Source organism: Balaenoptera physalus (genome assembly GCF_965194825.1).
Source record: "Balaenoptera physalus genome assembly, chromosome: 9".
In the NCBI taxonomy this organism is placed as follows: domain Eukaryota; kingdom Metazoa; phylum Chordata; class Mammalia; order Artiodactyla; family Balaenopteridae; genus Balaenoptera; species Balaenoptera physalus.
This window is the reverse complement of record NC_138888.1, coordinates 14,140,949-14,155,566: the sequence shown is the minus strand read 5'-3', so window position 1 is coordinate 14,155,566 and position 14,618 is coordinate 14,140,949. Positions and strand designations below refer to the sequence as shown.

At 38.3% G+C, this 14,618-nt stretch overlaps 1 protein-coding gene across 9 annotated transcripts in view; it reads right to left on the bottom strand.

The window, feature by feature from the left end:
• Positions 1-14,618, bottom strand: part of SYNE1 (spectrin repeat containing nuclear envelope protein 1) — a 442,116-nt gene that overhangs the window by 248,347 nt on the left and 179,151 nt on the right. For all 9 annotated transcript variants that reach the window (XM_082474323.1, XM_082474327.1, XM_082474328.1 and 6 more), the window contains 9 exons: positions 14,058-14,237; positions 11,927-12,077; positions 11,448-11,606; positions 10,066-10,248; positions 6,671-6,772; positions 4,141-4,344; positions 2,999-3,206; positions 2,076-2,188; positions 508-713 (listed from right to left, as the gene is read on the bottom strand). In XM_082474323.1, the coding sequence (XP_082330449.1) occupies positions 508-713; positions 2,076-2,188; positions 2,999-3,206; positions 4,141-4,344; positions 6,671-6,772; positions 10,066-10,248; positions 11,448-11,606; positions 11,927-12,077; positions 14,058-14,237 (1,506 nt within the window). The remainder of the gene's footprint in view (positions 1-507; positions 714-2,075; positions 2,189-2,998; positions 3,207-4,140; positions 4,345-6,670; positions 6,773-10,065; positions 10,249-11,447; positions 11,607-11,926; positions 12,078-14,057; positions 14,238-14,618) is intronic.

Sequence of the window (14,618 nt, the reverse complement as noted above, 5' to 3'; positions counted from 1 at the left end):
CCAACCAAAAAGGCATTTTGATTATACTGACATCTTTCTTTTCCTAGAAATAGAAAATTTTTTTTCTTTCTAATTTTATATTCACCCCTGTTGACGTAGCTTCCTGACTGGAATCTTGATCCAGAGAAATACAATAGGTGTTTTCTGCCGTAATTCCAACCCAGCAGAAGGAGACACAGGAAAGGACTTGGGTAATCTAAAACCTGGGTATCAAAACTCTAACATCTTGAGTTAGCCAAACAGACAAAAAAATACATGCATTGATGCCATTAACAATTATTAGTGAATATAATTCCTTTCTTTTTCTATATAGAAAATAAAGCCAAATGATGCCATCAGAATTTGAGCAATCGATTATTGTCCTAGTATGAACATGTACTTAAGGTCAAAACTTATTATAATTTAAACTCACAGTTTCAAATGTTTTTTGTTTATTCCCAATGGGTCTTTAAATCCTGAAAATATATTCTGTGTATGATGAAATCTGCACTTGTCAAAACAACCTACCTCCCAAGTTCCAAAGCACAGTCTTGAAGAGCCTGTTTGTCTTTAAGGCATTGTTTCAGAAATGCCTGAAACTCTTCATTAGCCTTTGTAATTTGTTCCTGAATGCTACTGACAATTTGTTTAGACAAATGTGCATACAGAGTTTGCCCTTCTTGAGTCACCGCATCAAGCTTGCTCTGCCCATCACTGACAGAGTCCAAAAGGTTCTGTTTCGGGAAATAAAGGTAATAGAAAATATTTGTTATTATTCAAAGACCCTGCTGCATGGGAGCATTAATTACAATTCTGACCTGAGAAAGTGGAGCAAGAGAAGAAAAACAGAGCCCAAAGGAAGAAGGCCTTTAACAAGGCTGGAGTGAGAACGATGTATACAATTGGATATAATCAAGACTCAGAATGGAGGACGGTGCCAGCCAGTCACTGGAACCACCGAGGACCAACTGCGAGCAACATCGAGCTGGAAAGGAGGATGCTCTCATCAAGGTCTGTTCTCAGTCTCTCCCCCTTCCCACCATCCCAACCTGGTCCAGGCTCCACCTCCTCACATGGTTAGTGTGACATATTTTAACTGGTTACCTGTCGCCACCCCTCCTCCTTGTCTGACCCCCTGTGAACAAAACCCTGTCTTCATATCCCTTCTTTTCTTGGTATGCACCTCTTCCTTGGAAGATCATATGCATGGGCATGGCTTCAACAGAGCAAAAGAAGCCCAGGACTGCTGTGCTAGCCCCGCCTCTCCACTGAGCTCCACGGTGGCATTTGCGATCGTCACTCAGACTTTTCTTCGTGGAATTCCACTGCATCTCAAGCCTCAAAGGGGACAACTCCACATCTGAATTCAGCAAGCCTCCTGCAAAACCGCTTCCTGTATTATAATGCTCTTCCTACCCTGACTGCTAATGAGTTATCTACATTATTGCCATCACCCATTAGGCCACAAAATCCTCACGTTCCTCATTAATTTTCTAAAATTATTTTTACAAGACTTAACACAGTGCTTGGCTCAGATTAGTCGCTTGAAAAACCTGGCCAAAACTCAATTTGAACCTAGGCTCCTGTCAATCATTCTTACCTCTGCGTCACAATGGCCTTCTCTTACCAGAATTTATACATTTTTCATTGTCTGTAACACCTATAAAATCTATAATATCTATTGCTTTTATTTGAATATATCGTAGCTCCAAATTTAGATGATAGGTTATTAAAATACACAAGCCATGTCTTTTTTCTTAAAACTCCTTCATGATAATGATGTAAAATAGATACAATTATTTATGCTTTTACTGCTATAAAAATTGAAATTAGGTTTAGTTCTGAATGAATTCCAAAGAATGATCAACAGGCTAAAAAAGAGAGGAAAGGGATCTAGAAATTCTGAAATTCTAACATTTTCTCAACTTACTTTTCATATATCAACTATCTCCTTTTCAGTCAAGAAACCTCATTCTGTTAGGGAAGAAGAAAAATTTGAAGAAAATAAGGTTTGGGGACATAGATGATTTAGGTCTGACTTGAAGGCACTTGAGTGCAGTTGAGGGAAGAAGGAAAAGCAGTGCCAGCTTGCATACCTGAAGATCATGGAGCTTTGCCTCCAGAACTTTGCTGTCCCCAGTTCTATCTGATGACTCCTTTGCCGCTGCCTTTATTCCAGAAAACCACTCTTGAAATTCCTGCATAGACTCTTTGGAAAGTAACGAAAGTAAGAAATACATCCAAAACATTGAAAGAGCTTCCAGGACGACCACAATGAATTAATTCTGGCCTTCAGCCCATTGCATCTTGCCTTACAACATATTCCAGAAAGAAAACAACAACGATAATAATATAGAATATAATACAGTATGATCTATCATCATGACTGTTCATGGTAGAATTGAGAAATTATCTCAGATATAAGACTGAAAAGAAATTCGTATTCCTGACATGTTTGATTTCCCATTGTGTTTCTTTATTTCGGTAAAGAAAGGTAATTGCCTGATTATGTCAGATTGAGCAATGCTCTAGAGGCGTTAAAGCCATTCCTATGGCAAAGGGAAGAATCATCTCCTCTGCCCACCACGCTGACTTAGAGCATCTTACATCCACACCAGAGCAGAGGCACAACTGTGTGGGAGGCCGAGTCAGGGACACATGACCAGTAATTTCCTGAATTACGTGGCTGAATTTCACAGCCTCTCCTAAGATCCAAGTTTACCGTGTCACTTCATCATAGCGGTGGGACTCATTTTCCACATAAATGAGCCCTACACACAAAATCAGATGGAGTTCAGATTCCTCAAGATGGCAGACTCCTACTCTCTTAAGGAGAAAAAGGAAGAATTCTGAGTATGGTGAGAGCCCAACCACAACAATTTGATTGCTCAAATCTCACCACACACACAAATTTAAAACGCTACTCTTGTGGAAAGTTTTCTGGCAGTTTCTAGGCAGCATTTGGTTTGGACCGTGTCTTGTAAACAAACTATTCACGCTAAGACCTGTCAGAGCTCACCATTGAAGTGTTCTTCCAGAGACTCCTGAAGGCTGGCCTGTGTCTTGGAGCAGGACTGGCTCACAGCCTCGTGTCTCTTTATCAGCCCCGTCACCGCACTGCCCAGGCTCTCCAGCTCCGCTGAATGGTACTTGCGGCACAAGCTATTGAGATTTTCTTGGGTGGAACTGATGTTGCTTTGCTGACTTTGAAGTTCTTTTTGTATTTCCTACAGAATAAAAATATGCCGTGAAGGATATTCATCACATTCAAGAGAAATATTCCATATACTCCACTCTGGAATGTTTTTTGGAAATTTATGTTGTTGAAATCCACTCAATAATGTATATATTTTTGTCGGACTTTTTTTTTTTTTTTTTTGAGTATTTGTGATAGATTTGTGTTGATTCTTTCAGAATTTTGTCCAGTTCTCCTTGGGAACAACTGCGAACACTGTTGAGAGGTAGCTAGGATTTGGGCTTAGTTTAGGATTTCAAGCAAATTGAAAAGGTCTTTGTGGATTTCAGCCCAGGATCTTGGGTTTAGTTAGTCAATTAGAAGCTATTATATTAATGGAGTCACCCTCCTATGTTCACATCTTCCACGGGCTACTTGGGCTTTGTTTCAGGATCACAGGCCACATCAAAAGCACCAGTAGTTAATTTTAAAAGTGTATGTCCTTAGTCTCAAGTACAGTAAGAAAATATGCTAAAAGAGCACAGAACACATATGTTGTTTTCTCAACCATTTTTAAAAAATATATCCCTCTCAGGATGAAAGCAGTCATGCTGACCAATAAAAGTAATTAACTGATGAAAAACTACTAGGCATTCAAGTTTGAAAATGTGTAGAAATTCAAACAGTTCTTCTATAGGCTCCCACCTTTTTATTAAAAAAATATCTTAACAAGTATAACCTATGAGTAGGTCCTATAGCAATGCATGCTTTCTGTTTTTAGAATATTTGTCTTTGGTTTCTTACCACCTGCATTCAGTTCTCCATCTGTTATTTGCTTTGCTGTCTCCTATAATCATGAATTAGTTGGTTTGGTGTTAACATGGGTAATTGCGAACAGAGGCTACATTTTTATTATAGTCACTGAAAAACAGGAGAATTAATATTAGTATTGAAGTGTAAACACTTAGTGACAGTTTATGACTTACCTTCACTTTTTTCAATCCTTCACAAGTCTCAGTTCGGGCACAGTTCATCAACGATTCTTCTAGTTTTGTCAGCCAGGTTGCAATGTCATTAATAAACTTCTCCACTTGTGCACTCTGAGAGGTGAACTCTTTCAAGGTTCCTTTTGCTTCTTCAGTAATTTCTTTGGCATGCTCCAGTTTCTGCCTTAAGTCGGCTTCTATAAACTAAACATAAAGTAAGACTGCATTAAAATCTGTGAAGACCAGAGCACTCATTCAGTAGGATTCCGTTCACATGCAGCTTAACTGTAAAAATCGCAGAAGCCTAACGATGGATGCTAATTCAACTTTTCTAAGAAGGAAAATCAGTGGGTACAAGTTGCCGAATATCTTATGTAATGGGAAAATGGAAAGAGTGAAGATTACCGTTAACACTGGACTTTTTAAAGGGGAAGCTTTGACTGAGGTTCCAGGGAATCCACGAGATCCTGTTTCAAAAGCAGAGACAGACTTACACAGAGTAACCAAGCTGAGGACCAAAAAGCTGTTCTTCATTCTCCCTGGAAATACACACTTTTCGCCCTGAAGTAGTCGCTACTTTGAACAAACACCACATGGGGATTTTATAATGAAGCAATGTCACTTTTGTCTCCTGTTTAAAATATTCGGTGAGGCTGGTTCTTCTCTCCTCCCTGGGTGATTGATTTTGGGAGGGGCCTGAACTTCTCTGGCCCCACGCATAATAATAAAAGGACTTATAATCCTGACTGACTGCAAAGCAGTTTCAATTCCTCAGTTAGAACATCTAGTCCCATTTAATAAACAAAACTTTGAACTGAAAGTTAAGATATTTTTTCCTATCCTCAGCTCAGACCAGGTGCAAACAGGAAGCCTCCAGTGGAGAAAGGGGCCAAGTGCCTTTTTTTGTCTTTCTTCACATTCTTTCTACTCCCTGACTTTCTACAGCCTCTGACCCCTGCAGCTTGGACAGGCAGGAGGTGGGTGACCACTCCTGGGAGCTGGCATCTCTGCTCTCCGGGCCGGGTGACAGTTTACACTCACTTCTCTCACAGGCCTCGTGTGTGGGGTTTTCTGAGACTTCCCTCACTGCTGCCGCCTCCCGCTGACGTCCCCTAGATGCAGGCAATACAGTCCCGTCTGGCTCTTCACTTTCTCCTGGTGCAGCCTGTGGGCATCTCTTTAACTCCTAGCTGCCGAGGCCTGTTCATCCCCCTAGAAAGCCTTCTTAGGTACCTTGAGATGCACACAAGTAATGCTCTCCTCCTCCTTTCCTTTCATAATTCATTTCTGGGCCAGAGGTCACACGCTGGCATTTCATCCCAGATGACTCTGGGATGCAGGCCACTCAAAACAATCATTTCTCCTTTGGCAGATACATCAGCAGTCAGCCAGCCTGTCTCTCACCCTTAAGGTCTTACGTGGTGGGAGTTACATACTAGACTCGTGTGTCTGCCAACTGCAGGGGGCATATGCCATGCTCTCTAGACGGTACCGTCAAAATCCTTCTCATTTTGAGGTAAGATGCAGGCGCCCCCATACTTCCTCCCTGAGTATAGGTAGGGGTGTGTGTGTAAGAGAGAAACCGGAGGACAACAGCAGCTCTCTCTCAAAACCCTGCCTCCATCTTCACTCTGGCAAAGTCCAGCTGTTACCCGCTTATGCCCTTGACATGCACAAGCTCTCCTTTTCAGTTCTGTGGATGACCAGCATCCCTTTTGCCTATTCTTGCTTCAGGTGAAACTTCTAACCTTCTGGTACAAGTATATCATCCACCAGTGATACTAACTGATAGATACACAGCCTTGGGTCAGAGCAAAAGTATAGGTGATCCAACAAGATTGACTTGTTAGCAAGAAACAGTAGATAAAGAAGAAATAGGAAGACAGAAAATGAGGGCAGCAACAAACAGAGAGCTTAAAGTTATGAGTCAGAACCCCTGGCCCCAAGCCCCGTGCTGGCTGCTCCCAGGCTCCCTCACTGAAGCCGCCCAGTTTGCCTGGTCAGACCTGGTCTGCCTGGCCTGTCTCCTGGTACCTGTGGATGTGCGCCATCTAAAGGGCCTTGAAGGGAGATCTGTGATCGTGGTCCCTCCAAACGCCATTACTCAGTAGATGGATTAGAAAAATGTCAATAAGAATATCAATATTCATAAATGTGGTTTCTGTTTCTGTCTAGGCTTAAGATGGTCCATGAGGCAAGTTGGATGCTGCTACCACTTCCAAAATTTAGTAAGGAAAAAAGGAACTAATCTTATTATAATATTTGAGTTGGAAATATGCTATTAATACTAGCACAAGGAATTCTAAAAATGTTAATATTTTAACCCCCATATCTGATAACGTCTATGTGCTTGCTTGGAATTACTACAATGATAACAATAAGAATATACACGCACATATACATATACATGTAAATAAATACATAAAGTGTGTATATATATATATATATATATATATATATGGACATATATATACACTTTTTTGAGAGTGTATAGTATATAGAGTTATTACAAACTTGATTGAGTGCTTACCTGAAGTTCTGGTGGTGTTTCTGGATTTTTAGTTAATTCTTTAAGATCATTAACTTTGGAATGAAGTTCTTCTAATCTCAATGCTCTCTTTTTAACTTCAGACTGCAAAATAAAAGACAAAGGGGAAAAACATAACTAATCAAAACACTGACATGTTATACTTGGCATTTAATAATTTCAAGCATTAAGTCTGTCAAAAAGCCCCAACTTTAACCCAGGGTAAAACAAAACAAAACAAAACGAAAAACAAAAAACTAAAACCAAAACTCTGCTTCATTTTCTGAGGACTCTCATTATTTGCGAACGTGGAAAAATGTCACCATTAACTTTCACTGGGAATGTGGGGGAGTATGCAGAACTTTCTTTCTTCCTGCCCTCTTTTATTGGAAAAAAATGCTCCCGGAAAAAATTAAACATTAACCGAAAGTCTTGAGTCAGCGGGGATTTTCAACAGACTAACTGTCGTTTATTTATTAGCATTAATATCATAGGCTACTATGGCAGCGTTAAAGTCTTGAGAAAGCATTTCAAAACAAATACACATCAGGAGTGACTCTTAATTACTGTAGACTATATGTAATATAGAAGAAATACTTCAAATAGAAATTTAAAGGGTGGTTAAATAGAAATCAGGTTCATTAGGAAATTGACATCTAATATTTTGACTTTTGTCTTCTTTTTTTTTTTTGGCACCAACACTAACACAAGAAGAAGAAAGAATAATCAAAGAATAATTATGGAACAAATTAGGTGCTTGGAAACTTCATTAGTTATCTGGGCCCATGAAGGAACATTTTTTTTTTAACATCTTTATTGGAATACAATTGCTTTACAATGGTGTGTTAGTTGCTGCTGTATAACAAAGTGAATCCGCTACACATATACACATACCCCCATATCCCCTCCCTCTTGCGTCTCCCTCCCCCCGTCCCTATCCCACTCCTCCAGGTGGTCACAAAGCACCGAGCTGATCTCCCTGTGCTCTGTGGCTGCTCCACGAAGGAACACTTTAATAAAGTACCCCTCTCAACTTAAATGTGGTATTTTGGTGCTTTGTAGACACTAACAAACCTCCTGATGCCTTCAATCTAGAAAGTGATTTACTTGCCCAGTAAGAATTAATGAATTGCCTGCCAGGCCCACTGGCCTTCCCCAGAAGCAGCCTGGGCAATTAAGGAATCACCCCTATGCAGCTAAGCTTCATTTCCTGCACCGCAGCAGCCAAGACACTGCTGGGCACCAGGCTGAATCCAGCTCTCTGATTTTAGCAGCTGGTGCATCACAGAGCGTAGCATAAAAAACCCATCTCTGTGAGTGACTGAACCTGGACATAATGAACGTGGCTGAGGCCCACTGGCTCCCTGGATCCCAGAGGTCAGTAGTAGGCGTATCGTCCAGGCTGGCTGAACAGCTGGCCCTGATCTGTAGCATTTACCACCGTTTTGAGCTACAGCATGATGTCACAGAACATGGAGCTGGAAGCACCATACAGGTGTACACGTTCTATAGTATTTCCATCATATGGATATAATAAGTGTCAATAACTCAAGAGCCAGATAACAGTAATTGTCAAATAATAATTAGGAAGTGATAAGTTTGGGGAATTCATTACTTTCATTTTTTTTTTTTTTTAATTTTAATTTTTATTTATTTATTTATTTCTGGCTGCGTTAGGTCTTCGCCTCCGCGCGAGGGCCCGCTCCAGTTGCGGCAAGCGGGAGCCACTCCTCATCGCGGTGCGTGGGCCTCTCACCGCCGCGGCCTCTCTTGTTGCGGAGCACAGGCTCCAGACGCACAGGCTCAGCAATTGTGGCTCACGGGCCCAGCCGCTCCGCGGCATGTGGGATCCTCCCAGACCAGGGCTCGAACCCGTGTCCCCTGCATCGGCAGGCAGACTCTCAACCACTGCGCCACCAGGGAAGCCCCCATTACTTTCATTTTTAATACAACTTAATGGTACAGTTATTTACAATTTAATTTTTAATAATGGTCGTGTTTATCACTGGCTCACAAAATTCCTGAAAACATAGTGACTTTTGTGAGCTGGTACAAGCTGTGCTCCAGTATACACCACTGTTTGAGCTGCTATGTTAATTTAACATCAAAGGTAACAACTAAAGAGACTGTGGGATCCCTCTCCTGACTGTACTTTTGGTCTGGATAATTCCCTCTACTTCTGTTTGCTCTTAGAAATAGGAACAATCTATAGAATGTTCTTTGGGTAAATACAGCCGATAACTTAGGCAATACAGATGATGCAACCACATTTTATTCAGACTGCAGTCATTCTTTCATGTGTCTGTCACGTTCCATATGTGTGCCAGGCCCAGCATTGGGCCCTGGAGCACAGAATGTGAACAGTCTTTTCCCTCACCAAGGGCACAGTCAGTCCCATGCTTTGTGAAACAGGTTACCCCTGCTCACTCTATTTCCCCTTACCCTACCTCATTTTTCATCATAGCTCAATTACTGCTTGACATTTTACATATGATACATATTGTAATATAAATAAAGTAAATACCAAAAGAGTAGTGACTTTGTCGGTTTTACTATTAAATTCTCAGTGCCCAAAACAGCACCTGCCACATTTTAGGTGCTCATTGGGAATTTGATGAGCAGATGAATAAATAAATGCAAGAAATGGGAGTTTAAAAGAGGAATTTAAAATAAATTGGCCACTAGAACTTTAAAAGCCCACTTTCCGTGGAAATCTGTGACCCTCCAATCTCCAGTTTTCTTCCACTTCTGCAAAGGCAGTGGAAGAATCCAGCACCTAACTTAAGTGTTCAGGACCCGTGATAAGTACTTAGTAAACATTTTGTTTGAATGAAGAAAAAATAGATACTAAATATCATTAGATTACAAACATTTTCAATTTGGTTTTCTGAGAGGAAGGTGCCATAATCTCAGATGAATGGGACAAATTGTAGATTTTATGAATCTTTACTTTTCTACTCATACTTTAAGAGCCCCAACTAAGAAATGATAAAAATGCAAAAAAGAAAACATCCCTCTTATCCATAGCCTAATCAACTTTCAAGTAAACAGCAAAAGACAGTAAAGAGTTTTATTACACTTATTATGTGTTTTGAAAGGAAGAATGAACTTTACTTTTTTTTTTTCCAGTGGTTTGTTTTCTGTCTTTCTTTTTTTTAAATTGAAGTATATTTGATTTACAACATTGTGTTAGTTTCAAGTGTACAGCAAAGTGATTCAGTTATACACAAATACATGTCTATTTTTTCCAGATTCTTTTCCCTTATAGGTTATTACAAAATATTGAGTATAGTATGTGTCTTGAAAGGAAGAATGAGCTTTAAAAAAAAAGACACAATTTTTTATACTCTGGTCAATGATGTACCACAAGCTCACATATGAAGGTAAAGTCATTTTACCTCAAATTCTTTCAGGAATTCTTCTGCTTTGAGGCTGTTATTCAGGTTGCTGATGCTTTTAGTCAGCTGTGGAACAGAATTGTTTGCCCATCCATCGATCTCATCTTTACTTGTAAGTACATCATCCCAAATGGACAGGCCTACTCTCAGCCTGTCCATGTTTTCCTCAATTTTCTCTGATATCTGGGATAGAAAAGAGAGGCCATATCATTAAATCTGAGGCTTTCAGATGCTCTTTGCCCATCGAAGTATTAAATATGTCAATGCTTCCTTCATATTCTGACTGAAAAACAAAGTTTTACAAAAATTATTATAATCTAATTAGTGCTCCTGGCTCAAGTAAATGCTAACCATTACATAAAGTATTTCTGTCATTAGGAGAGTTGATTGAATTTTGATTTTCATCTGTAAATTGGAAAACAATAACAGGTCTATTGCAGTCTACTATAATATAACTCACTCTAAGGTTTAATTTTACAGGATAGGAGTCTAGCTAGGCCAGTACTGTATTTATTTTTGAAAATGACACAATAAGCCCTTTTATTTGTAATGCTGAGATATAAAAATATGCATAATTAGACTTGGACATATTTATAAAATAAGTAAATGCACAGGAGAACAACCTACTCTGCATGGTTAAAGTATTATAAGTATTACTGTTTAACAATCTTCCCATAATAAGAATACCATTTTAAAAGTGGAGGCAGATAAGGTTTTCTGAAGTCCCCGAATTATTTGATTATAATATGCAAACATCAATATCTAACTTCAGTAATTTAGCTTAAGTAAGGGAATCCACTGTAGGTTAAACTTCTGAACCTAAATATTGATAACAGGGGAGCGACAGAGTCACAGGAATTATGAGCTGGAAAACAATGTAAAATATGTATGGATTGAGAGGTAGAGTTCCAGAGAGATCGAGTGACTTGTTGTATGGGCACATAGCTAGCAAATGACAGAGCAAGAACTAAAAGCCAAGGATGTAAACTACAAGTCCAGTGCTTTTCAATGCACAATTATAGTCTTATTACTTTAAATTATTATCCATTATTGTTTAATATTCTGGAAGATGTATAAATTATTCTTCTATTTTAACCATGATCCCAAGGTTTGGAAAAGAAAAACATTTAGAGTTATAAATATGTTATGATTGAAACTATCAAATGAAATTCTAGAAAATCTGCCAATTTAACAAAATAAAGCAAATAATGTTTAACTATTTCTAAATTGTATGTGAACACTATTTTTTTTAGAGTATCATTTTGAATTTAGCATTAAAAGTTAAAAAAGGAAGTCACATTCCTGAATAATCCTTGCCCAAAAATGTGACTGAGAAATGTGAATATATAAACTATTCATAGAATCCCAGGTGATGAGCTTACATCCAGCCATTTGTCCACAGTGCTTTCCATGTCTGTTTTCACCAAGATGAAATCACCACTGTGAATTTTCTTCAGCTCAGACAACAACTGTTTTCCTTTACTGGTAAAATCATCCAATTCTTTCTGTTTATTACACATTTCATTCTTGGCAGTTGCATGCTATGGACATAAATGTTTCCTTAATTAATAAAACAACCAGAGATATGTCAAGAATTTATAACCATTTGCCTCTAAGAAATTTAATTCATGGTTGACCTTATGCAGAAACCACTGGTAATAATGATCTATACAGATATATATAATTTTCTCGAATTGCTAGAATCCCAGGATATAAGTATTCCTAAAAAAAAAGGTTGAGCTTGTCAGCATGAATTAGCTATATCTAAATATACTGACAAGAGTTTTATAGAGAATGCATTATGAGTAAAAACAAATCTACTAACAAAGTCTAATAAAATAAACACATCTTGAATTATTACCTTTGATAAAGCCCACTTAAGGTCCTCCTGATCTTTTACAGTAGTTCTGGTTACAATCACATTGCTGGCATTTTCTAGGACTTTAGTAACAGCTGACTTCAAATTCTGATACTCTCTCATTAAGTCAATAAGTCCACAGCATAGACCCTGGCTGTAATGATTAAGAAAATACATCATTTATTGTCACATATCAGGATAGGGAAGAGTTCCCCCACGATTGGACCTGATATATAACTACATAAGGGTACTCTGATAAATGCTGGAATCAAGGGAAAACCTATTTCCACCTACTGATGTCAAAAGCATTCTGGCCAATCTGACTTAACCCTAATGTCCAAAATGTTCTCCATGAATGAAGAATCCACCTAGTCATTAAAACAAAATCTGTTAAATTTTTTTAAAAAATTATCTGTGATTTAATTACTTCATAGTATGTGAGTTGAGGGGAAGGAAACCCACTCCTCCCAAAAAAACCCAAAAAACAAAACAAACAAAAAATACTGCTCAATAATTAAAGTACAGGGACTTCCCTGGTGATACAGTGGTTAAGAATCCACCTGCCAATGCAGGGGACACAGGTTTGAGCCCTGGTCTGGGAAGATCCCACATGCCGCAGAACAACTAAGCCCGCAAGCCACAACTACTGAGCCCATGTGCCACGACTACTGAAGCCCACGTGCCACAACTACTGAAGCCCACGCGCCTAGAGCCTGTGGTCCGCAATAGGAGAAGCCACTGCAATGAGAAGCCCGCGCACCAGAGCGAAGAATAGCCCCTGCTCACCGCAACTAGAGAAAGCCCACGCACAGCAACAAAGACCCAACACAGCCAAAAATAAATAAATTTATTTTTTTAAAAAAATTAAAGTACATATGAGATTTTCTTTTCCATTTCAAGAACACAAATTTTCATTAAATATGAATCCCCCAAGAATCGTCAAAATATAAGATAGTTTTTGTTCATAAGAGTAAAATGCCTTTTAGCAAACAATTCTTCATCCAGAAATTTTTCAAAAGAAAGAGGTGTGCACTAAGATTTGGGTAAAATTATATCCTTCACACCATTATTTGTAATAGGAGAAAACTTAGAAATAACCCAAATGTTAAAAATAGGCCAATAAGTGAATAAATTGTGATACATTCTTATGATTGAATACTGTGCAACCTATAACAAATCACAAATTAGGAGAATATTTAATAACATGGAATAAAGTTTTTGCAATATGGTTAAATTTTTAAAAGCCTATATTAGTAGTCAACAGTATATAATAAAAAGCTTACGTATACATAAAAAATTAAATATGAATGTTACAGATGCTTTATTTGTAGTCCCCCAAACTGGAAAGATCCCAAATATCCATCAGTTGGTGAAAGGATCAACTGTGGTACACCTAGTAAATGGAATGTCATTCAGCTATAGAACTAGATTGGACTCTGTGGATACATATCACAATGTGCATTGAGCTAAGTAAAAGAGGTATTTAACCAAGTGTAGTAAAAACTTATGTATACACCAAAAAATGAACATGAGTGTTTAGATATGCTTTATTTACAATTGTCCAGACTGGAAAGAATCCATTTATGTGTGATTCTGAAAAAGATGATACTACAGAGACAGAAAAATGATCAGTGGTTGCCAGGGATCGGGAGTGAGGGGAGGGATTGATGACAATGAGACGTAAGGGAATTTTTTCAGGTGGTAGAACTGTTACTGTGAAATTTGATAGTTGTGATATTTACACAACTGCATGAGTTTGTTAAACTTCTACAGTTTAAGGGTATACACTTAAAAGGGTGAATTTTACTGTATGTAAAACATACCTCAATTACAAACAAATACAACAAAATGAAAAAGAAAATCAGGGGTTAAGACTCTCCTGGTGGCACTTTGTAACTGTTGACAACTCTGGATTTTAAGCATCAAATTTTGTATGTAATTGTTATCTCAAGACAAGTTCCTCAACAAAGTTCTGTAGGACTAAATTTTTAACATTACTAAATAGACACAGAATACCTAAGTTGGCAAAAGATATTAAACGCTTGATCACACCAACGCAAATCAACAGGCAATGGCCCAATGTCATAAATTAAGTAGAAAGTTAAAAACAAAAACTGAGAAGTTTTTTACTTACTTTTCATGAATTAGTTTTTTGGTGTCATCCCAGGTAACCTCTAAGCGGTTTATCTCCCTGTCGACTTCAGGTGCAAAGACTACATCTTTCTGAGCAATTTGCTTAGCTTTGTCTTTCAACCAACATAGTTCATGCTCATGAGAATTCAACTCATCTTCTAACTGATTGAAAACTCTCAACCTGCAAATTAAAATGTTATTTTATCATTAATTTACTAAAGGTAGTGAACTAGTATTTCCTTTCCATAAAGCATGCATATTGGTAGCTAGAAAAGTTTTTAACACAGCAATTCATGTATATCAATGGATAAAGATGTTTTTAAAGTTAACTTTGCATAATTCAGACTGTACCTTAGAAAACATTTTAAGTCATTCTTACTATTCACCTTCAAACTGCTATTAAGTTTGTATTCTCTTTCTATTTTGCTTTGGTGGTATAAGAATTTTGACTAGGGCCGACATTGGAGGTAAAGTAGGTGAGTACTTATTGCAAGGTCATTGGTAAGAAATTCTTCTGGGGACTTCCCTGGTGGCGCAGTGGTTAAGAATCTGCCTGCCAATG